The sequence below is a fragment of the Watersipora subatra genome, chromosome 3 (genome assembly GCF_963576615.1).
Source record: "Watersipora subatra chromosome 3, tzWatSuba1.1, whole genome shotgun sequence".
Taxonomy (NCBI): Eukaryota; Metazoa; Bryozoa; class Gymnolaemata; order Cheilostomatida; family Watersiporidae; genus Watersipora; species Watersipora subatra.
Window position 1 is genome coordinate 39,769,378 of NC_088710.1, and position 25,928 is coordinate 39,795,305.

Below are 25,928 nucleotides of genomic sequence, written 5' to 3' on the forward strand. Positions count from 1 at the left end.
ACACAATGCTGTACATAAATAATAAATATATAAGCAAATTGACAAAGGAATACCTACAAAGTGCGGTCATGTTCAAAATCTAAATAAAGTTAGTTGTTGGAGAAGTCGGTGTTTGCAGTAAAGATACGATAGACTAATGTCTTCTGTTGCCTTTTTACAATCTTTGTCTTACGATACGCTAACATAAATAGTTACACTGAAATGAAATAGAATCTTCTTTAGCTCTCAGAATGGTAGCAAAGTAGACAATTGTTTCAATGTGCATTTTATTTGGTTAGAACATAATCACAAATATTCAATAACTTATGTAATACCGCGTTACATACATGCAAGTGCAATCATATTACAACGTATGTAAGATATTTTTCATACGCACTGTATAAACGAATACAGAATAATTAATGATGTATTTTTGAGATTTTTTTCCGTTTCGTGAGCATGTTACTATTTCGTCTTAACGCGACAAAACGTAGAGTTTTGTGCCCGTAATCAACCCGATCTCTGGCACCACAGTTTTGATTAAAGATTTGCCTAAAACGATGTTTATGCTTTATTTTGTTACAAAAAATAAAAAGATTACAGACTAAATTTCTAACCGACTAAACATTGGCACTTGCTTAAAACCTCGTCGCTTAGTGCCGACAAAACATTTGCATTTCCGGATTAAACTCCACCTCCACAAAACGACCCAGAAACTGACCAGGTTGTGAGCCACTGCAATTATACCTGACCTAGCAATGATGTGGTGATGAATTAAGTGTGTCGCACTAAAATGGCTATAATTAGTATAGCAATGATGTGGTGATGAATTAAGTGTGTTACACTAAAATGGCTATAATTAGTATAGCAATGATGTGGTGATGAATTAAGTGTGTCGCACTAAAATGGCTATAATTAGTATAGCAATGATGTGGTGATGAATTAAGTGTGTCGCACTAAAATGGCTATAATTAGTATAGCAATGATGTGGTGATGAATTAAGTGTGTTACACTAAAATGGCTATAATTAGTATAGCAATGATGTGGTGATGAATTAAGTGTGTTACACTAAAATGGCTATAATTAGTATAGCAATGATGTGGTGATGAATTAAGCGAGATTAAAAACAATTTTTACTTCAAGACAGGCTGATGAATAACTAGCAAATACAAATTTCCAAATTTATTCAAATATAAAGTTGTAATTGTGATTAATATATAAAAAACCAAAACACCATACAAAAGAGCCACACTAGAAGACAATGCTAGTGCGTAGTACATAGAAATTAGTTTAAGAATACTATTATATTGTCTCTTTTTAGTTAATGCTTTATTTGATGAATACAAAATAAGAACATTACAAGAACTGTGACATGGAATATGGAGTGTGTAGATAACAATATCAACAACAATACTCATAAAATATTATATGTAGAGATACAACCTCTTACCTTTTAGCTACACCATAAAGCGTTGTAGGAATAATAAGCCAGCATTTAGTAAAGTACAAAATATTAGTGTTATAAAAATAAGTGCGCTGTAGTGAATAAGGAGCTGGTATAACAGTAGTGAGGGACTGAAGTTCTAATATTAAAACTAGCGAAGAGTATGACTCCTTAACTACTGTTTAACATGGAGGCTAAAAAAGCTTGCTCACTAACACCTTGCTCAAACTGGCAAGCCGCAAACTACAATACATGATGAGAATATACCAGTCATCTTTTTAACTTACCACCTTTACTAGTGGAGAAAATGGTGGCCATCATTATCAAATAACTTAGAATTAATTAATGCTGTCCAGTGCACTAGCTCACATCTCTGGCAGTGTGCAACTAAAATATGTTACTGTCAACAAAGAAAGCGAACGAATATTTGAAGATAAATAAGTGATTAGTTGACTTCTCTCAGTCTGAAGAACCAGCGAAAATAATGTGTGTCTGAACTAATACCGTCTCCTTGTCACCGTGACCTCTCTAAAATCATAAAAAAGGTGGGTGCTCAAACCAAAGAATATAGCTTAACATCTACGAAGTATGTTAAATGAGGTGCGCTTCAGAGATAGTAGTGAAGCACCCTGTGTTATTCATGTGTGCAGTTGATAATAATAGGTTAAAAATGGTTGGGGTCATTTTACTACATCACAAAGAGTTAAGTAAATAAGAAGGTAAATTGAATTTATAAAAATGCTAGGCTATTCATCCCACAAGTCCTAACTTTCTCCAAATCTCTGTTTTGTCTTCGGTCATATTGACAAGTTCCTCGCTAAAATAAAAAGTGACACGTGACTCCAAACACTGAAATATCCAAAAATATCGATAACACGTGTTCTCACACCAAAAGCGCTGCTAAAAACAAAATGTAGTGCCAACTGAAGTGAATGTTTCACATTAAAGGAGCCATGTCATGCCAGTCTATAAAATAATTTATAAAGAACACACACTGTTTATGACAGCATTCCTGATGTTGCCAAAAATTATCAGCAGTGGCTTGAATGACTGGCAGTGGGTTGACTTCAATATTAATTGCAGAATTATACATTCACTATCAGAATGCATGTATAGAGACTGACAAAATGCAGATTTGGATTAACAAACCTAGAAGATGATTTCTGGCCTCCTCTACTCGAAGAGCCAGGAATTCTAGTAGTTCGTTTTTTAATAACAGCCATTGAGTTCGCCTTGTTAGTCTGGTCTTTAGCATAGAGGAGCATCCCAATCTCCTTCTGTGAATTCTCGAGTGCAATCTCTAGTGCTGTGCTACCATCCTACAGAAAGTTACTCCAGTTATGCATATACGGTGGTAAAAGCTGTCCAAATCTTTATGAATTAACTAGATGAATGCCTAGTGTTGGTTGGGTAATAAAACAGTCTTTGGACAAAAATTTTAGTTTTATTTAACAAATACAACATTGACCATTCTATCTTTTAAACCTCATATCATGAGAAAAGTGTTTTTTTGTGTGCAGTTCAAATGAATTAAGAGAAAAAATAAAGCAGCTGTAAAAGTTTTCAAACTTTTCAAACAACCAACTTTTAAATTTCATACCACGAAGGAAGTGTTTTGTTGATATAAATTAGTAAAAAGAAATAAAACTGTAAAGGTATTTAAATGTAAATGTGAAATTATTAGCAAGTAATGGCTAAATATAGTCTGGTTTGTTACGACTATGGTGAAAAATTATTTGGTATGCGATGATATGATTTTAATTCATTTCAGTGTTGGCATCACACGGCCAAAGTATCGTATAGAGTGGTATAGAAACCCGTATTAATTATCTAATGCAAACACCTCCAGGTAAAAATCATCATCATCAATATTGAGTAACAAAATGATGTGTTAACCATAGTTGCTATAGTTACCTACAATAACTTTAGTGTATTTAGTAGTTATGATCTGCAAGAAATTGTAACATTACAATGTACTATGTGCGGTACTTACGGTGGGAAGTTCTTACCTTCGAGACAGACGCGTAACATAAACACTGGACTTAACTTAAATGAATTTAACTTACTAAACACATACTTGAGAGCAGTTTTAGTATGTATTTTACAAAACTTTAGACTAAAATTTTATCATTTATCTGTTTGCGAAGAAGCATTGTGTTTCATAGAGTTCGGCGAAAAATATTTTATAACAGGGGCATCGTAACTCATGGGCGCAATGTATCAATTACTACGTTATTTCGTGTGTGAAATCGGGAAAAGAGTATATAGTAAGAGCAATAGAATCGTAAGAACTTCGTAGACTTGTGGTTAAATGATTGGTTTACAAATTTATGGTTGCAATCTTTGAGTGTTCAAATCCAGCAAGAAGTGAGCTTTTCATTACAAGATTGTAATAGCTATAATTATTTCTATAACTGAACAGACAGACTACAAACTCTGAGATTTATATAGATTCAACCAACTATGAAGATGTTGGACATTGATTATTTAAGGCTGGCAGAAGGAACTCGGCTGATAGAGATGTAGTTTCAATGTTATACAAGAGGCAAAAGCAATGATGAGGAATTCTATAACGGTGAGCTGACTGAACAAGAGCGAAGAATAGTTGTCAGATAGTACAGAACATTAGTGGCAAGCCAATCAACTCACGCTGTCTTTAAAATCAAGATCGATGTCAGGATGTGTCAGAAGAGTTTTTACAATGTCGACGTGACCATGCTCGGTGGCACACATAAGTGCGGTTGAGCCATCCTCATCTTGCAAGTTGATGTCAGCACCAGACTCGAGCAGCAGCTGGACCATCTCAAGCCTGGCGTGTGAGACAGCGAGCATGAGGGCAGTCTGGCCAGCCTAAAATATCGCACCACGACAGCTAGAGCTTGTTCCATTTACCTATATCTCATAATAGCTTCAAAAGCTTGCCATTTCTTTCACACGTTGTCTTCAGCCACTAGCCTCTCACTCCCTCTCACACATTAACTTGAGGTACTTGCCCCTCCCTCTTACGCATTAGTCTGAGGTACTAGCTCTCCCTCTTACGCATTAACTTGAGGTACTTGCCCCTCCCTCTCACACATTAGTCTGAGGTACTAGCTCTCCCTCTTACGCATTAGCTTGAGGTACTTGCCCCTCCCTCTTACGCATTAGCTTGAGGTACTTGCCCCTCCCTCTTACGCATTAGTCTGAGGTACTTGCCCCTCCCTCTTACGCATTAGTCTGAGGTACTTGCCCCTCCCTCTTACGCATTAGTCTGAGGTACTTGCCCCTCCCTCTTACGCATTAGCTTGAGGTACTTGCCCCTCTCACACATTAGTCTGAGGTACTAGCTCTCCCTCTCACACATTAGTCTGAGGTACTTGCCCCTCCCTCTTACGCATTAGCTTGAGGTACTTGCCCCTCTCACACATTAACTTGAGGTACTTGCCCCTCCCTCTCACACATTAGTCTGAGGTACTAGCTCTCCCTCTTACGCATTAGCTTGAGGTACTAGCTCTCCCTCTCACACATTAACTTGAGGTACTTGCCCCTCTCACACATTAGTCTGAGGTACTAGCTCTCCCTCTCACACATTAGTCTGAGGTACTTGCCCCTCCCTCTTACGCATTAGTCTGAGGTACTTGCCCCTCCCTCTTACGAATTAGCTTGAGGTACTTGCCCCTCCCTCTTACGAATTAGCTTGAGGTACTTGCCCCTCCCTCTCACACATTAGTCTGAGGTACTAGCTCTCCCTCTTACGCATTAACTTGAGGTACTTGCCCCTCCCTCTCACACATTAGTCTGAGGTACTAGCTCTCCCTCTTACGCATTAGCTTGAGGTACTTGCCCCTCCCTCTTACGCATTAGCTTGAGGTACTTGCCCCTCTCACACATTAGTCTGAGGTACTAGCTCTCCCTCTCACACATTAGTCTGAGGTACTAGCTCTCCCTCTTACGCATTAGCTTGAGGTACTTGCCCCTCCCTCTTACGCATTAGTCTGAGGTACTTGCCCCTCCCTCTTACGCATTAGTCTGAGGTACTTGCCCCTCCCTCTTACGCATTAGTCTGAGGTACTTGCCCCTCCCTCTTACGCATTAGCTTGAGGTACTTGCCCCTCTCACACATTAGTCTGAGGTACTAGCTCTCCCTCTCACACATTAGTCTGAGGTACTTGCCCCTCCCTCTTACGCATTAGTCTGAGGTACTTGCCCCTCCCTCTTACGCATTAGTCTGAGGTACTTGCCCCTCCCTCTTACGCATTAGCTTGAGGTACTAGCTCTCCCTCTCACACATTAACTTGAGGTACTTGCCCCTCTCACACATTAGTCTGAGGTACTAGCTCTCCCTCTCACACATTAGTCTGAGGTACTTGCCCCTCCCTCTTACGCATTAGTCTGAGGTACTTGCCCCTCCCTCTTACGAATTAGCTTGAGGTACTAGCTCTTCCTCTCACACAGTAACTTCAGGTACTAGCCTCTTCCTCTCACACAGTAACTTCAGGTACTAGCCTCTTCTGCTCAAGGGTGAACCGATACAATAGACAAGCTCACGCATCAGCTTGCCCACCAGCGCTTCCCTCCAACACTACACACACAGCGCTCAACCTTTAATAGTTCAACGGAAACCTAAAACTAGTGTTGGACACTGAGAGTTGAAGACAGAAAACTCAATCAAAGCAACAATATAGACAGCAAATAGATTTTCTTAAAAATTAATCCAATAATCTTATCAGTTTCAAAAATAAGAAAGTTTTGTTTAATGTTTATCACAGCAAGACAAACATGTTGTGTAAGTCATATTATTGGACTCAGGTCCATAGCGCATATTAGACTCAGGTCCATAGCGCATAGCGAGGATAATAGCTCAATGATGTTCATCAGACAAACCGACACTTCAAAAACTGACCTGTACTGATGTGGAAGCAGACTGGAAACATACGATATAACATGTAAGATAAATACTGTAGTGGAATATATGGCAATGGCAAGGATGTAATTCATTATATAACACCTGAACAAGAGTTCATTACAACTGAAATCGCTATTCCACCAAATACATGGAGCTAAAATTAATGAAACCTTGCTGAAAGTTTAGGTGGTTAAATTCGTGGTTTGAAATTCTATTCTTGTTATAAGCAAGCTTTAATACTTTCAATTGCAGAACAACTGATTGAGTGAGAATTACTACTAGAGAATTACTACTAGAAATGTATGACAAGCATGAGATGCCGAGTGAACAGAAGAAAGGTAAGACAGCTGCATTCTGAAGCAGATAATATGGATATATAATATTGGTATTAAATTATTAATATATAAACAGAATCAATCTAATATCGAGCTCTCGCATTCTTTATTTTTAACAAACTCCTGAATTTTAGTACTTTTCCTCCTGCTTGTAATAGTAACAATGTTTGATTTGTAACTGTCCACAAACTGACCAAATTACATCGAGCTGTTTGCTCATTGATAAGTCTAATTGTAATGAATAGAACAATCGAAATTGATGACTACCGACATTGATGTGAGATTGTGTAGCAATTGCAGAAGCAATTAAACATTCAAGTAAATAATTATCAAATTAAAAAGAGCTAAGAAAACTGTGTTATATAGGAGAGTTCCATTGGGTAAATCGATGTCATACAAACCCAGCAACATCCTGCGGCGTAAACCATTTTCTAAATTAAACTACAATTTAACATTTTGGTGGATTATTTCCGCAGAAGATCGGCATCTATTCAAATCTTAATAGGATTTTTTCTTAAAAAGACGAAAGTTTTAGCTTGAGAATGTTTTAAGAGGTCTATTTGTAGACAATAAGATTAGCAATTTAGATTTTAGCCGACTATTCTCATGGAAAGCAAGCAATCAATTTAGCTCAAAATAAAATCGATAAGCTTTAGATATATCATTTGTTCTTTCATTTTTTTTTTTTTTTCACAAAGGTAAGCTCCAAGGCACCAGTTTAGTTTCATCACGCTAGGTGGTCTTAATGAACAAACTTCTTTCGGCGTTCCAAGTATCTAAGTATCTGAGAGTTGTTGAAATAGAATGAAAAACTTGTTGCTAAGACAGTTAAGTGCTAATTTTAAGTTTCAAGAAGCGCTAGCCAGCTCAGAATGATTAAGTAATTGAAAAGTTGTGCAACTGAAAGTTGTGGAGAATCTGTTAATTCTAATAATAACCAACTATCTTTCCAAAAGAACTGCATGAAATATAGAAAAACGCTACAAAAAAGATAATTAGTTGAAAAATTTGAATTTACATTCATCATGTTTTAAACTGACCTTAACATGGTCAGCGGCCATGTAAAGGTTGAACAAGAAGTTTTGTCAACTATTTTTAGTCTTAGAAGTAAACAAAAACTAACAATTTATTTGCACACAAAAATCTTTTAAAAATCTTTTCTCTCTGTGAACATTAAAATTTTTTAAAAACTACTTATTGAAACTGACCAAAAATAATTTACTGAAATTTACTGTATTTCAAAATAAGTATACAGTAAACGCTCTTATAACGTATACCTCCTATAAGATAAATTCTAGATAACGTAAAAAATTTATGTGAAATTTTGCTTTCTACTACGTAAAAAAGTGTCAAGTCAGGCAAGTTCTCTAATTCGATTTTAATGTTAGTCTATCTCGTCGAAAACGCGGAAGCAAAAATGACGCGCGTATAGCGTTATACCAATTTCATATACAATTTTTGCGATACAATTCTAGTTCGTCGTAACAGATAGTCAAATGTGTTGACAAAACTGAGAATAGGATAGCTGTGCAATTGTTTATAAATACAAAAGCGATCGAGTGGTGCAGATGTTACAGCGCCGGTCTACAAATCTGAATGTCACGAGTTGGAGTATCATCGAAAGTTCTTTTTTATCCTAACCTTGACCCCTGGATACAGATCAACGACGAACAGGTAGAACCACTTTTCATTGTAAAAAGATTTTGCTGTTTTGCTTTATTCAAGGTGTATAAAATACTTGTTATTAGTTTACTTAGCAGAATAAACATTAGGGTTTAAAAAAACAAGCCAATCGCTGTAGATGTACGTCAAAAATGTGCAGTCGCCATCAACTTATTGTAAAATCATCGCAATCATGGTCACCAGTGATTGCGGTGTTGCGATGACCAGTGAGATCGATCGTAAAGAAGAGAAAAGTTGTCGATGCAAACCAATAGTACTGCAGTTATGGTACAGCCCACGAATTGAAATAGTTAAATCAAGTTTTTTCTTTTTGTATGGCCAAAGAAGTGAGTTTGAAAATATCTTGGAGTGGATTAGGCAATTAATATGTATTTTAACATTCGCATAACGTAAATTCCCTCTAACGTAAACTTTCCTGGAGTGGATTATTTATGTTGTAGGAGCGCCTACCATATCAACATTCAGTGAAGAGAGCTGAATGCAAAGCCCGACAGCAACAACTAAAAATTAAGCACGCTAAAAAGTTTATCATAGAAACCTGGGAGGCTGTGAGGTTAACATTTCCCTTGCTCAGTAACTGCTGAATGACAGCACGATCGCTGTCGGTATTGACTTCCGAAAGTGCAGCGAGCATTATGGGTGTATATCCTGCCTTGTTCTGCAAGTTTACATCTGCTACTCCAGTCTCAACTATCAGACTCACAATAGGGAAGTTGCAATGGGAAACTGCGTAGTGAAGCACTGTGTTACCCTACAATGACATAATTATACAGAGTGATATTGAGCAATAAACTGGTAGTCTTGTTTATCACACAACTGAAGGGTGCGCGAAGGGAGGGCAGGTTGCACTGCATATGACACAAGATTATAGTAGCAGTTAGTAGCAGATAGTTCATAGTAGTAGCAGCTAACCAACATAATAAGTCAACAAGTTAATGATAGCATATGACGTATAGTAGAAACTTGACTAATTTTCAAACCTACATTTCCATCAGCCATGTTGATGATATGTTCCAAGAGTTCGGTAGAGAAATCCTCGAAACATGCCATGTATCCATCAACCTCTCTCACACTAGCCTGCTGTCCTGAAGCCACTTTAAACCAGTCTTGTTGTATCACACTTAGGGCAGATGTCTGCAAAAAGCGCAGGCATCTCTTAGACACTGTACAGGAACATGATATTCATACAGTTTTTTAAATACTAACAAAGTACATGAGAACGATGAAGTGCATTGTATGAGATATTGAGAAATGAACAAGGGCTGAAAGGTAGTGTATGAGATGGTGAGACATGAACAAGAACTGAAAGGTATTGTGTGAGATGGTGAGACATGAACAAGAACTGAAAAGTATTGTCTGAGACGGTGAGACATGAACAAGAACTGAAAGGTATTGTGTGAGATGGTGAGACATGAACAAGAACTGAAAGGTATTGTGTGAGATGGTGAGACATGAACAAGAACTGAAAAGTATTGTGTGAAATGGTGAGACATAAACAAGAACTGAAAGGTATTGTGTGAGATGGTGAGACATGAACATGAACTGAAAGGTATTGTGTGAGATGGTGAAACATGAACAAGAACTGAAAGGTACTGTATGAGATGGTGAGGCATGAACAAGAACTGAAAGGTATTGTATGAGATGGTGAGGCATGAACAAGAACTGAAAGATATTGTGTGAGATGGTGAGACATGAACAAGAACTGAAAGGTATTGTGTGAAATGGTGAGACAAGAACAAGAACTGAAAGGTATTATATGAGGTGGTGAGACATGAACAAGAACTGAAAGGTATTATATGAAGTGGTGAGACATGAAAAAGAACTGAAAGGTATTGTGTGAGATGGTGAGACATGAACATGAACTGAAAGGTATTGTGTGAGATGGTGAGACATGAACAAGAACTGAAAGGTATTGTGTGAGATGGTGAGACATGAACAAGAACTGAAAGGTATTGTGTGAGATGGTGAGACATGAACAAGAACTGAAATGTATTGTGTGAGATGGTGAGACATGAACAAGAACTGAAAGATATTGCGTGAGATGGTGAGACATGAACAAGAACTGAAAGGTTTTGTGTGAGATGTTGAGACATGAACAAGAACTGAAAGGTATTATATGGCACTTGATAGACTATATAATTACCAAACAGCGGGACTTGGCAGATGTAAGAGTAACCAAAGCGATCAACTCAACAGATAGCTGCTGGACGGATCACAGATTGGTGAAAACTCTGCTGAGTTTCACTCTACAGCCCAAACAGAGAAGAGCTAAACGGACAGCAAGGCCAAAGTACAACGTGAATCTATTCAATAAACCGGATGTGAAAAAAGACTTTCAAACAAAAATCAATGAGAGACTATCAGCTGAAATCTATGACCAAAATGTCAACTCGACTTGGACAAATCTAAAGAGCTGTATCACTGAGATATGCGAGGAGGTATTAGGCAAAGAGAAAAGGCACCACCAAGACTGGTTTGATGAGAATGACCTAGAAATAGAACAACTTATAAATAAAAAACGATCTAAATTTGCAGCCTGGCAAAACGATCTTAGAAACAAGGAGAAACAGAAGGCATACCACAGCATACGAACAGATGTGCAGCGACGAGTTCAAAGGATGCAGAATGAATGGTAGACACAAAAACCAGAGGAGCTTCAGAGCTTGGCGGATCAGAATAAGACAAGGAATTTCTTTGCAGAAACACGAAAACTGTATGGTCCTCTGTCACATGGCTCTGTACCTGTTCGAGACAAGAATGGTGTGCTCCATAAAGACAAAGATGCCATCAGAGATTGCTGGAAAGAACACTTTTCAAATCTTTTGAACCAAACATCCACTGTAGCTGATCCAGTCCTGCAGAAAGTCCCACAGCTGCCAACCCATCTGCAGCTAGGAGAAGAGCCAACACTAGTCGAGACGAAATCCGCCATTCGAGCAATGAAGAGTGGGAAGGCTGCTGGCGCTGATGGAATACCTGCAGAAGTTTTCAAGCATGGTGGAACTAAACTTACCAAGAAACTGCACTGCCTTTTTACACTTGTATGGACAACTGAGAAAATACCTGATGAATTACGTGATGCACTTATTGTTACCATCTTCAAAAAAGGAGATAGGACGATGTGTGGGAACTACAGGGGGATATCCCTCTTGTCAATAACGGGGAAGATTCTAGCTAGAATTCTGTCCTATAGACTCTCCAATGTTGCGGAAAAAATTCTTCCAGAGACGCAGTGTGGTTTTAGGCCTGGCAGGGGTACAGTAGGTATGATATTTGCTGCTAGACAGATCCAGGAAAAATGCCGAGAACAGAACAAAGACCTTTACATGGCCTTCATAGACCTTACCAAGGCTTTCGACACTGTTGACAGACAATCTCTATACAAAGTACTTGAGAAAATCGGCTGCCCTCCCAAATTTGTGGCTATTGAGCAGCTTCTGCATGATGAGATGAACACATCAGTTTTGGTGGATGGCCAACAAACGGATCCTTTTGGAGTAAAAACTGGGGTGAAACAAGGCTGCGTGATTGCGCCAACGCTGTTTTCTATCTACTTGTGTGCTGTACTGCACCTTGTGAAACAAGAACTCTCTGAAGGTATCACATTGAACTATCAAATAGGCGATCTGTTCAACCTGCAGAGACTTCGGGCTAAAACTCTAACTTCGAAACAAAGTGTTCTTGAGCTCCAATATGCTGATGACAATGCTCTCGTGGCTCATACAGAAGAACATCTTCAAGAAGTCATGGCAGCTTTTGAAAATGCTTACAGGGCTCTTGGACTCAAGCTGAATGCAAAGAAAACTCAAGTATTGTACCAGCCGAAACCTGGAAAAAACAGTCACTCCACGCATTGTTGCCGGAGGCGAACCACTTTACCCTGTAGATGACTTTGTATACCTGGGTAGTAATCTCTCCTCCAAGGCCGACCTAGGGAAGGAGATAGAGAGAAGACTGCAAGGAGCTAGCATAGCATACAGCAAACTGAGACAAAGAGTGTTTGAAAATCCAGTCTTGCAAGTCGACACCAAGCTAAAAGTGTACAAGGCAGTAATTGTCCCCACACTACTGTATGCCTCAGAAACGTGGGCTACTTACAGCACTGACGTCAAGGTTCTGGAGAACTATCACATGAGGAAAATAAGAGAACTACTAATGATCAAATGGTCTGACAAACGCACTAACAATAGTGTGTATCAACAAGCTAAGATGTCCAGCCTCGAAAGTATGATCGTTAAGAACAGACTTCGTTGGGCTGGACACTTGGTTAGAATGCCAGACTGCAGACTACCAAAACAGATTCTGTATGCAGAACTAGAAAATGGGAAGAGGTCACAGGGGGACAAAGAAAGCGCTATAAAAACTGTCTCAAAGATAGCTTGAAGCGTCGTCACATCAGATGTGAAACCTGGGAATGGAATGCAACGAGAAGAACTGGATGGAGAACTCTAACTCATAAAGGGGTGAAGATACTTGAAAATGAAAAAATGCGTCACAGAGAAGAGCTCAGGGCAGCACGAAAAGTGTGGCTTAGCTCATCTGATACTTTGATGAATGATGATTACCAATGTCCACATTGCAATCGTCAATGCAGAGCAATGATCGGACTACGGAGCCATCTTAAAACACACCAAACACATCAATAAAGCAAGCAGACATCTTACTCTAAAGAGAGGGATTGCATAGAGAGAGAGAGATTATATGAGATGGTGAGACATGAACATGAACTGAAAGGTATTGTGTGAGATGGTGAGACATGAACAAGAACTGAAAGGTATTGTGTGAGATGGTGAGACATGAACAAGAACTGAAAGGTATTGTGTGAGACGGTGAGACATGGACAAGAACTGAAAGGTATTGTGTGAGATGGTGAGACATGAACAAGAACTAAAAGGTATTATATGAGATGGTGAGACATGAACAAGAACTGAAAAATATTGTGTGAGATGGTGAGACATGAACAAGAACTGAAAAGTATTTTATGAGATGGTGAGATGTGAACAAGAACTGAAAGGTGACTGACTAGCACCGAATAGAGTGACAAGCGGTTTAAAGGTGGTACGGACTTACCATCTTCGAGTTAGGAGCTGAGTCACCACTCTCTATATGTTGTTGAACAATAGAGCAGGCAGCTTGCAGTTCTACATCTATATCTATCCTAAAATTTAGGCAAAAAAATGTTAATAAATGTTGTCATATACTGTAAAACCTGTTTACACACTGTAATTAACAACTATAACAACTGTGACTAGCAACTTTAACTACTAACTGTGACTAACAACTCTAACTACTAACTGTGACTAACAACTCTAACTATCCAATGTAACTAGCAAAGTGATGCGCGCACAACATTACTTAATTAACACACACTAAAACACACACAACTTAATTTATGGCTTTAGTGGAAGAAATTATGTTTGCATGTTTTCAAAATTATGCATGTTTTCAAAATAATGTCCTGTTTTCAATTTTAAGGGTTAAAAACTATGCCTTGTCGGGAAAACATAAAAACAGGCTCATGTAGTGACTCACTCTTCATGACTCCTGGCCTTAGAAATAACTTTTTCAGGCTTGCAATGATACGATACGTCCCCGTGCCTCCCGTCATACGTTCCTTCATCAAAACTAACTTCTGACTCTTCTTCATCACTCAGTGTTTCTATCTCTCTTCTTTGAGGTGACTCAACCTCTACAGCTTCTTCGCTATAAGAGGTGAACACGCATAAAAGGTAACCAGAAGATAAAATGTGCAGAGAGCTGATCACAAGTAGGAGGAACAGGTTTCAACTAAAGATGGGTACAAAATTTCGGAAGTAAGTGAGTGGATGACGGAATGAGTAAAACTATTTCAAACTTCACTTTGTCAGAAGAAAACAGGGACAAGCATTGAAAAAGCAGAAATAAAATGTAAAATGAAAGATGAAGAAACTGATGAAAAAGCAGACAGTTAAAGGTTGACTTGCAACAAAATTCACATTACAGTTATTTGGTATCAAAAGGTTCACCATGTTTTACTCTGCTGTGTTGTAGGTGCAAAATATGTGGAAATGTGATTACAAGCTCTTAAAAGCTCAAAAACGAACAGCTAATCATCATCATCATGACAACGCCATGGATTGGAATCCTCTTCCAAAACGGCTCAAATGGGACGTAGTTGAACACGATGGCTTCTGTTTACACTTTCATGCAACCTCATTCGTCGAAATATCTGTGCAAATATACTTCACGCATTCAATAAAGCCATGTCTATTGTTCTTATTTGTCTATTTCATCATCATTGTAATGCTGTCACTTTGAGAACTGATATCTCAAAACCTATCGTAAAAATGGTTTAATTATTTAACCTTAGCTCGAAGGACTGCTTATCATCCTCTGATAAACATGAGGAGCCTGTTGGTCACCTGTGATAGTCAAAAAATGCTGCAGAAATGGTTCGTGCCATTTGGCAGAAAGTATGGGTTACATGATCAGATTACGACTAGACAATTAGACCAAGCTAAAACAAAACTGTAAAGTAGCGAGCATCTACATTTGAGAAGGGCTTTCTGGTAGAATCTGAAGTGTTTGTCATCAACTAGTGCTTTGAGACGTTTTATATTGAGCCTTTTATTGGCCTTTAAGTTCCCATGATAACAACACGTGTCAAAACAATAACCACAATGTTTGAGTACGTCATCGAAATAAAGACATTCCAAACTACGGCGTTTTCCTGATGGCTGCGATTAACTGTTCGCTTTTTTAGCTTTTAAGAGCTTGTAATCACACTTCCACATATTTTGCACCTTCAACACAGCAGAGTAAAACATGGTGAACCTTTTGATACCAAATAACTGTAATATGAATTGTGTTGCAAAACAACCTTTAACGGAAACAATAAAAATGGACGAAAGTTAAGCTGTGCAGACAATATTTGATAATAGGTTTTGCTGCCAACTAAGTTGAATTTAGAGGATAAAAAATGATGTGCTCTAAGTTTCTCCTGTGATGTTTTGCAATGCACTAAAAAAATAGAAGTATGTAAAATGCAAAAAAAATGAACATCAAAATGGGTTTTTGAGACAGCTTACATAAAGAAGATTGTTCAAGAGACAGATTGTCAAAGGAAAATAATATACGAGAGATTGTCAAAGGAAGGTGACAATCGTGTGATAATCATGACAAAGCATGTCAAAAGGATTGTCAAAGGATGATTATTTATGAGAGAGATTGTCAAAGGATATACATATATATATATATATATATATCCTTTGACATAAATAAACTGTCATAAATCGATTCGTGAGAGAGATTGGCGTAGGTAAAAGATGTTGGGAAGGAAAAAAGGAAAATGCCAAAGCAGAATGGATAAGTAAACATGAGTGGAACACTGAAACAGTGCATAATATTGTTTACATTATAAAATTGGATGACTCACACAACTTGAGCCACTTCAGCTTCTTCAGCAAAGCTAATAGATCGGTTGTAGCCTTGAGAGCTGGAGTCCTTCCTCATAATCGACCTCGGACTCCTGCCTGCCCCGAAATCCTCCTCTGATTCCAGTGAGCTTCTTTCAACAACCAAATGCGGTGAAACTTGTCCATCGATGTGTCTACAATAGTCAGATGACATTGTTATATTGTACAAACAAGTGTGACGACTAGTACCAACCAATGACAGCTTTAACACATTGAAACTGTAATACTGTACAAATAAGTGTGACGAGTAGTACCAACCAATGAGAGCTTTAACACATTGAAACTGTTATACTGTACAAATAAGTGTGACGACTAGTCCCAACCAATGAAAGCTTTAACAAATTGAAACTGTTATACTGTACAAACAAGTGTGACGATTAGTCCCAACCAATGACAGCTTTAACACACTAAAACTGTTATACTGTACAAACAAGTGTGATGACTAGTGCCAACCAATGACAGCTTTAACACATTGAAACTGTTATATTGTACAAACAAGTGTGACGACTAGTACCAACCAATGAGAGCTTTAACACATTGAAACTGTTACACTGTACAAAGAAGTGTGACGACTAGTACCAACCAATGAGAGCTTTAACACATTGAAACTGTTATACTGTACAAAGAAGTGTGACGACTAGTACCAACCAATGAGAGCTTTAACACACTAAAACTGTTATATTGTACAAACAAGTGTGACGACTAGTACCAACCAATGAGAGCTTTAACACATTGAAACTGTTATACTGTACAAAGAAGTGTGACGACTAGTACCAACCAATGAGAGCTTTAACACATTGAAACTGTTATACTGTACAAAGAAGTGTGACGACTAGTCCCAACCAATGAGAGCTTTAACACATTGAAACTGTTATACTGTACAAACAAGTGTGACGACTAGTACCAACCAATGAGAGCTTTAACACATTGAAACTGTTATACTGTACAAACAAGTGTGACGACTAGTACCAACCAATGAGAGCTTTAACACATTGAAACTGTTATATTGTACAAACAAGTGTGACGACTAGTACCAACCAATGAGAGCTTTAACACATTGAAACTGTTATACTGTACAAACAAGTGTGACGACTAGTACCAACCAATGAGAGCTTTAACACATTGAAACTGTTATATTGTACAAACAAGTGTGACGACTAGTCCCAACCAATGAGAGCTTTAACACATTGAAACTGTTATATTGTACAAACAAGTGTGACGACTAGTACCAACCAATGAGAGCTTTAACACATTGAAACTGTTACACTGTACAAACAAGTGTGATGACTAGTGCCAACCAATGACAGCTTTAACACATTGAAACTGTTATATTGTACAAACAAGTGTGACGACTAGTACCAACCAATGAGAGCTTTAACACATTGAAACTGTTATATTGTACAAACAAGTGTGACGACTAGTACCAACCAATGACAGCTTTAACACACTAAAACTGTTATACTGTACAAACAAGTGTGATGACTAGTGCCAACCAATGACAGCTTTAACACATTGAAACTGTTATATTGTACAAACAAGTGTGACGACTAGTACCAACCAATGAGAGCTTTAACACATTGAAACTGTTATATTGTACAAACAAGTGTGACGACTAGTACCAACCAATGAAAGCTTTAACACATTGAAACTGTTATATTGTACAAACAAGTGTGACGACTAGTACCAACCAATGAGAGCTTTAACACATTGAAACTGTTATACTGTACAAACAAGTGTGACGACTAGTCCCAACCAATGACAGCTTTAACACATTGAAACTGTTATATTGTACAAACAAGTGTGACGACTAGTACCAACCAATGAGAGCTTTAACACATTGAAACTGTTACACTGTACAAACAAGTGTGATGACTAGTGCCAACCAATGACAGCTTTAACACATTGAAACTGTTATATTGTACAAACAAGTGTGACGACTAGTACCAACCAATGAGAGCTTTAACACATTGAAACTGTTATATTGTACAAACAAGTGTGACGACTAGTACCAACCAATGACAGCTTTAACACACTAAAACTGTTATACTGTACAAACAAGTGTGATGACTAGTGCCAACCAATGACAGCTTTAACACATTGAAACTGTTATATTGTACAAACAAGTGTGACGACTAGTACCAACCAATGAGAGCTTTAACACATTGAAACTGTTATATTGTACAAACAAGTGTGACGACTAGTACCAACCAATGACAGCTTTAACACACTAAAACTGTTATATTGTACAAATAAGTGTGACGAGTAGTACCAACCAATGAGAGCTTTAACACATTGAAACTGTTATATTGTACAAACAAGTGTGACGACTAGTACCAACCAATGAGAGCTTTAACACATTGAAACTGTTACACTGTACAAACAAGTGTGATGACTAGTGCCAACCAATGACAGCTTTAACACATTGAAACTGTTATATTGTACAAACAAGTGTGACGACTAGTACCAACCAATGAGAGCTTTAACACATTGAAACTGTTATATTGTACAAACAAGTGTGACGACTAGTACCAACCAATGACAGCTTTAACACACTAAAACTGTTATACTGTACAAACAAGTGTGATGACTAGTGCCAACCAATGACAGCTTTAACACATTGAAACTGTTATATTGTACAAACAAGTGTGACGACTAGTACCAACCAATGACAGCTTTAACACACTAAAACTGTTATACTGTACAAACAAGTGTGATGACTAGTGCCAACCAATGACAGCTTTAACACATTGAAACTGTTATATTGTACAAACAAGTGTGACGACTAGTACCAACCAATGAGAGCTTTAACACATTGAAACTGTTATATTGTACAAACAAGTGTGACGACTAGTACCAACCAATGACAGCTTTAACACACTAAAACTGTTATATTGTACAAATAAGTGTGACGAGTAGTGCCAACCAATGACAGCTTTAACACATTGAAACTGTTATATTGTACAAACAAGTGTGACGACTAGTACCAACCAATGAGAGCTTTAACACATTGAAACTGTTATATTGTACAAACAAGTGTGACGACTAGTACCAACCAATGACAGCTTTAACACACTAAAACTGTTATATTGTACAAATAAGTGTGACGAGTAGTACCAACCAATGAGAGCTTTAACACATTGAAACTGTTATACTGTACAAACAAGTGTGACGACTAGTCCCAACCAATGACAGCTTTAACACATTGAAACTGTTATATTGTACAAAGAAGTGTGACGAGTAGTCCCAACCAATGAGAGCTTTAACACACTAAAACTGTTATACTGTACAAACAAGTGTGACGACTAGTCCCAACCAATGACAGCTTTAACACATTGAAACTGTTATACTGTACAAAGAAGTGTGACGACTAGTCCCAACCAATGACAGCTTTAACACAATGAAGCCTGGGCCCGAAATAACTCGAAGATAATAAACTCAGCTTCGTGGTTTGCTCTGTTTTTCCGTACTTCTGGTTTACATAGGATTACGAAAGTTGTGTCGCATTGTTCGGTATACGTGTTCAGTTTCTTCTTCTCAGCAACAAGAGCTTTAAACTAAAACTAGTTGTTTTCCGATTCATAACAAATACACACTCTATCAGACTCAGTGTACATAACAAATATACACACTGTATCAGACTCAGTGTACATAACAAGTATACACACTCTATCAGACTCAGTGTACATAACAAATATACACTCTATCAGACTCAGTGTACATAACAAATATACACACTCTATCAGACTCAGTGTACATAACAAGTATACACTCTATCAGACTCGGTGTACATAACAAATATACACACTCTATCAGGCTCAGTGTACATAACAAATATACACTCTATCAGACTCAGTGTACATAACAAATATACACACTCTATCAGACTCAGTGTACATAACAAATATATACACACTATCAGACTCGGTGTAAATAACAAATATACACACTCTATCAGGCTCAGTGTACATAACAAATATACACTCTATCAGACTCAGTGTACATAACAAATATACACACTCTATCAGACTCAGTGTACATAACAAATATACACTCTATCAGACTCGGTGTACATAATAAATATACACACTCTATCAGACTCAGTGTACATAACAGATATACACACTATCAGACTCAGTGTACATCACAAATATACACACTCTATCAGGCTCAGTGTACATAACAAATATACACTCTATCAGACTCAGTGTACATAACAAGTATACACACTCTATCAGACTCAGTGTACATAACAAATATACACACTATCAGACTCAGTGTACATAACAAATATACACACTCTATCAGGCTCGCTGTACATCACAAATATACACACTCTATCAGGCTCGCTGTACATTAGCCATTATATTTCTGAAATTACCTCTATAACATCCCATTTTTGAAAGCGCGTGAAAAAACTACTATATTTCAGTTGTTTTTTATTGTGTTCTACAAGCTGGGTGCTTCCAAATGATATTCAGTTAAAAGAAAGTTGCGCAATTCTACATGCTTTCACAGTCGATTAAAAGTTGTTTTATGTCGATCTAGGGTCAGCGAATTTGCTTGCGTATACAAGGTTGAGCTTCAAAGTATCAATGAGTATAATTTGCATTCTAAAATAATTATGCCTTCAGATGTACGATTTCCGACGGATGAAAACTATAAATCATGAGTTTTCTAGCTCAAAATTGATGTTGTATCAAATGAGCATAAAATTATCAGCCAAAAATTGGCTGAGGAATGTAGTTAACCTGTTTGAAGGGCAAACAAATTTTAGAGAAGAATAATAGGCACGAAGTATAAGAAACAGACAAGTAGAATAAACATGATGAACAGACAACCACCGGCAGCCTTACCTGTTAATGAATGGATCTCCTGGAAGCTCAATTTTGTTTCTTTCCTCCTCAGCAGTAGTTCTCGAATGATAGGACGAGTTTTCGTACGTTTGCATCCTCGCATTCCGGCCTTTTGGTGGTTCTCCTTTGGCTTTCAAACAGAACATTTTTATGAAGGTCAACAAGAAATCAAAAAGCATACCATCAAATACCGAAGTTATAAGTACATGTACTTGTATGAGTATAAGTTACAACTACATGTACCTGTATGAGTATTAGTTACAACTACATTTACTTGTATGAGTGTAAGTTACAACTACATGTACTTGTATGAGTATAAGTTACAACTACATGTACTTGTATGAGTATTAGTTACAACTACATGTACTTGTATGAGTATAAGTTATAACTACATGTACTTGTATGAGTATTAGTTTCAACTACATGTACTTGTATAAGCATAAGTTACAACTACATGTACTTGTATGAGTATAAGTTATAACTACATGTACTTGTATAAGCATAAGTTACAACTACATGTACTTGTATGAGTATAAGTTATAACTACATGTACTTGTATGAGTATAAGTTACAACTACTTGTATGAGTATTAGTTACAACTACATGTACTTGTATGAGTATAAGTTACAACTACTTGTATGAGTATTAGTTACAACTACATGTACTTGTATGAGTATAAGTTACAACTACATGTACTTGTATGAGTATAAGTTACAACTACATGTACTTGTATGAGCATTAAAATGAGTTCAATGAAGCTATCCACTTACCAAAGTAGTCTGAAAATCTGGGGAATTGAGTCTGGGATTTTCCATCATCACCACTGAAGGAGGTCAAAATCTTTTCCCTTACAACCTTTTTATTACTACCATCTGCTGACTCTACATCGAAATACCACAAATTCAAATAGATAGAAAGTTGACTTCATTTTAATACAATTAACATTGTTTTAAACATTCAAAAGGTTAAAAGCGCCTCATGATTGGCTCTAGAAGTTGAACTTAAATATGATTGGATGAAATATCTGATTATAAGGTCAGCTTAACTGAAATCATTGAAGAGGACTGACTGACTGTTTTTTCATGGCTAAAAATCCTTCTCGCAGATCATCAGTGATTTTAAGTAGCCATAAGATTGGGCAGTTTTTGAAGGAAGTCTAATTCATTTGCACGTCATTAAGCAGTTACATTTTTCTAGTTTTATACGTTCATAAAAAGCAGCTAGTTGAACAGAGAACCCAGATGCTATACTACACCAGCTGGTTCAATAAGTCTGCTTTCTTATCGACTCAGGATATCTGAAAACAGGGCTGTTTTTGAGCCGGGACAAAATTAATTTTTGCCAGCCAGCAAAAATGGTAAAAACCCGAAAAAATGATAAAATTCACAGTAATTGGCGAATATCATTTTACATTATTTTTTATAAATTTAATCTTAATAACAGTACAGTACATATTTTCCATAATCATGACACTTTTGCTTATCTCTAAGCTAGATACATGTAGTGCAGTAGTTTTCAAGTGTTTTTTTATTCATTAAATAAAAGTTTATAAATGCATACTAAAATAGCCATATCATATTTTGTTTTCTTTTAAGTATTAGACATACTAGTTGATTGTTTATTTTTGAGGGCCAATATTATAACAAAATCAATAATACATTATGTTTTGAACTTAAATCTGAGTGAATCTTTTAGAACAAAAGCTTGTGACTGTTTGGACCAGCTCGAGGCGTGAGTGTATATAGCAGGCTTGGAGTTGGAACTGATGACAAATGCAAAGAAAATTAAATGCAGACGGAGTCTGCGCACGCTAATGATATAACAATATGAGTGAATGCTTTCTGCTTTGAACTAGAGTTTCAGCAAGTCTTGCAAAAACTAAAGCTTTGGTTGTATGGAACATAACAGTAATAAAAACCCTAATATTCTATAATCAATATATTATATGATCATTGAATATTGCTTTATCATCATTCAGTTAAAAATTTTATACCCTACTATGAAAGTGGTAGATAAAAATATGCATATACATGTATAATATAGTATAATATAGTATAATATAGTGGTTAAAGTCTACATACTTAAGGTATATACGTTGAGATGCATTATTTGACAACAATGATTCTGATGTTATAAAAACAACAAGCCAGTTCGGAAACAAAAACACTCACGATGCAAACTCTAACATAAGACAGTCATTTTTTGGCGAAACAGACTTATGAATCACAATGCCAAGGATTAGTGTGAATATGAGATATGAGCGCTTCTGTTGCCCCTCATTCGAATACATTTCTCTCATCTAGTTGCCACGCTATATTATTAAGGTTACGTAACACAGCAAATAATTATAACGCAAAGTCAAAGCAGATTTAACCAATACCAAGAAGTCTGCGCCTATTTTTCTATCCCACATTAACTTTCGATTGGAGGTTATAAAATACACCAATTGGCTTGTGCATGCATCTTGTAGAGTGCACTAGCAAGAAATGCTTCTTTCAAATACATAAGAAATTGAAAAAAATTATCCATGAAAGTTAGCTATTCTTTGAAGTCATCAATTTAAAAGCTATCGACCCATGCTCTGCCTTCATGCATCGACCCATGCTCTGCCTTCATGCATCCACCCATGCTCTGCCCTCATGCATCGACCCATGCTCTGCCTTCATGCATCGACCCATGCTCTGCCTTCATGCATCCACCCATGCTCTGCCCTCATGCATCGACCCATGCTCTGCCCTCATGCATCGACCCATGCTCTGCCTTCATGCATCGACCCATGCTCTGCCTTCATGCATCGACCCATGCTCTGCCTTCATGCATAAGAAGAATTCTGAATGAACAATTTTTAGAAAATGTAGTTCCAAAAACGAATGATTTTAACGTAATTATACAGCGTCACAGATGTTTCTGGTCAATATTTTGCAAAAGTCTCAAATCTTTCTGTCCATTTTACAACCTGAAAATGTTAATAAAACCTGGTGTTTGGTTAAAATTACACACAAATATTATTAAAACGCCAAACTGTAATAATATCTGTTGCTGGTAATGCAATAAAATTTTCTGCTGTCAGTTAACCTTTACTGTAAAATGTTTTTTTAATATCGTGTGCTATCTACCAATTACATTCAGGGACTTCTTAGACATGTACGGGCTTGCAAGGAGCCATAGAAACATCAGGTTGATGACAATAGTTACCCGTCTCCTCAATGAGCTCCATAAAGTTACCATGATCATCATGGCCACTGGTTACATGTCTGGACACTGAGCTTACTCCTACTGTGGAGTTCCCAGACGAACTCGTAACAGACGAGTTGGCAAGTTCTTTTCTCTCTGCAATAGTCGAGCAGCAAATGTGGAAACTATTTCTGACAGATGCATAGACGCAACAAAAACCTATTTGAACTGCTGCTGCTTTACACCTGCTGCCATTAACCACCTTTGAAAACTTGCTGCCACTGAACATTTTTAGAAACTTGCTGCCACTAATTACCATTTATCTGCAAGGCCTGTCATAAGCGATGGAGATACTTCATAGGAATCTTCACTACATGCCATGTCACACCGATTTTTGTATACAGGTAAAATATTTGCGTAATCAGGAGTCCTATTTTGGCCCACCTCTGTATAGCCACGATGAGACAGTCATGCTTGGTGAAGAGGATATATCTCCATCATTATTACTACTATTATTATAATAATCATTTTAAGCGATAAGGCAATTTACCAACATTATTGGCGAACATCAACTCTACTTTGCAATGTTAACATTACAATACTATTGTTAAGTGCAAAGAAACCTGCTCGCTAAGCATTATACAGTATATCATCTTAGAAGTCAATTCTGAGTTTAAGGTGAATAACTTGAATATATATATATAAATCTCAGTGTTTGTTGATCTGTCGTTCGTGTGTCCAGTTATGACAATAAAGTTTCAGAAACAAAAAAATCTGCTTTGCACTGGATTTGAACACGGAACTTCCAGTTCACCAGACAAGCATGCTATCCATTAGCCAATGTGTCCAACTGGCTTTACTATTATTATTTATTAATTGTGAACTAATTGTGAGCACACTTATGCGCATGCCAATCTTTAATGCTTACTAGTTCAAATACCTTTGCTTCAACTTATTTACTAAAAGAAAAATTTTACTAGAAGAAAAATACAGTCAAACATGGATAACTCGCCCACGGATAGCTCGAACACATGGTTAATTCGACCGGTTTCTTTGGTCCGTTCCCACGTAATAATAAATTTGCTATAGATAACTCGAACTCAACACTGTTAATTCGAACTGTTTTTTTGCCCAACGGCTACCGAAACGGTTGTTATCGCTTTAGAAAATCACTTTATTCAAAGCCATAGAAGTAAACCTCATCTTTTCGTAATTCATAAGCGTCGTTATTACCACCATCGGCAAAATATCTTTGTCAACGACTTTTCTAAAGGTTTGGTGAAATTGGATTTATACTGCTATATGATGAATTGCCTATAAGTGCGCGCAAGGATTTTCACCACGCACATACAAAACAAAAACAGCATGTTGTTTTTGCTTTGTATGTGCGTGGCGAAAATCCTTGAGTGCGTGACCTGGCTAGCCCGTGATGAATAGTTTTCCGACGTTGATTCCGTGTTGAATCAACGTCGGAATGTTGAATGTTTAAAACATCTTAAAAATTGTTGTAATTAAACCTATACGTTGTCTTAGCTAAAAAAACTATTCATCGTTTGACCTAAACACAGAATACGTGTGTACATTCAATAAGTATCCATTCAAAAAGCGTGAGTGATATACAATGTACCGTAAAACCTCGTAAAACTTTTAATTGAACTGCCTCGGAGTGTTGCTCTTAACGAATCTCAGGTAAAGTAAGGTAATCTTGGCATAATCTTCAAGAAAAATCGGCAAAATTGATCGTGGGTAAAACGCTAAAAAAAAAAGATGTCTTTTCTTTTGAGCATTTCAACAACGATCAAGTTTTGCCAATGTCAATCTAAAAAACGTCCTGGCAATAACATCACCTCAAACATCAAACCAATCTCAAGTGATAGAAAAATCTCTATACTTTTTGATAAAAACGTTTTAAACTTTACATTAGAAGCATTTAATTTGAAACAAGCCATTTGTGCTTTTGATTTATATTATAGTTTGTATATGTACATGTATCTACTAATAAATAAGTAAATACATGGACTTGTGACAGTGCTCTGATAACTTGAACGCTCTGATAATTCGAACACTTTCGCTCGGTCCCGTGAAGTTCGAGTTATCCATGTTTGACTGTATATGCCTAGA

At 37.1% G+C, this 25,928-nt stretch overlaps 1 protein-coding gene across 4 annotated transcripts in view; it reads right to left on the minus strand.

Moving 5' to 3' along the window:
• Positions 1 to 1,146: 1,146 nt before the first annotated feature.
• Positions 1,147 to 25,928, minus strand: part of LOC137390187 (KN motif and ankyrin repeat domain-containing protein 1-like) — a 69,486-nt gene continuing 44,704 nt past the window's right edge. For 3 of the 4 annotated variants that reach the window (XM_068076474.1, XM_068076476.1, XM_068076472.1), the window contains 11 exons: positions 23,829 to 23,963; positions 21,404 to 21,514; positions 20,634 to 20,763; positions 15,741 to 15,914; positions 13,859 to 14,029; positions 13,397 to 13,484; positions 9,311 to 9,460; positions 8,865 to 9,077; positions 4,073 to 4,273; positions 2,573 to 2,742; positions 1,958 to 2,240 (listed from right to left, as the gene is read on the minus strand). In XM_068076474.1, coding sequence (XP_067932575.1) covers positions 2,174 to 2,240; positions 2,573 to 2,742; positions 4,073 to 4,273; positions 8,865 to 9,077; positions 9,311 to 9,460; positions 13,397 to 13,484; positions 13,859 to 14,029; positions 15,741 to 15,914; positions 20,634 to 20,763; positions 21,404 to 21,514; positions 23,829 to 23,963 — 1,610 coding nt within the window. In that variant the 3' untranslated portion in view covers positions 1,958 to 2,173. The other variant, XM_068076475.1, reaches the window with a different exon arrangement.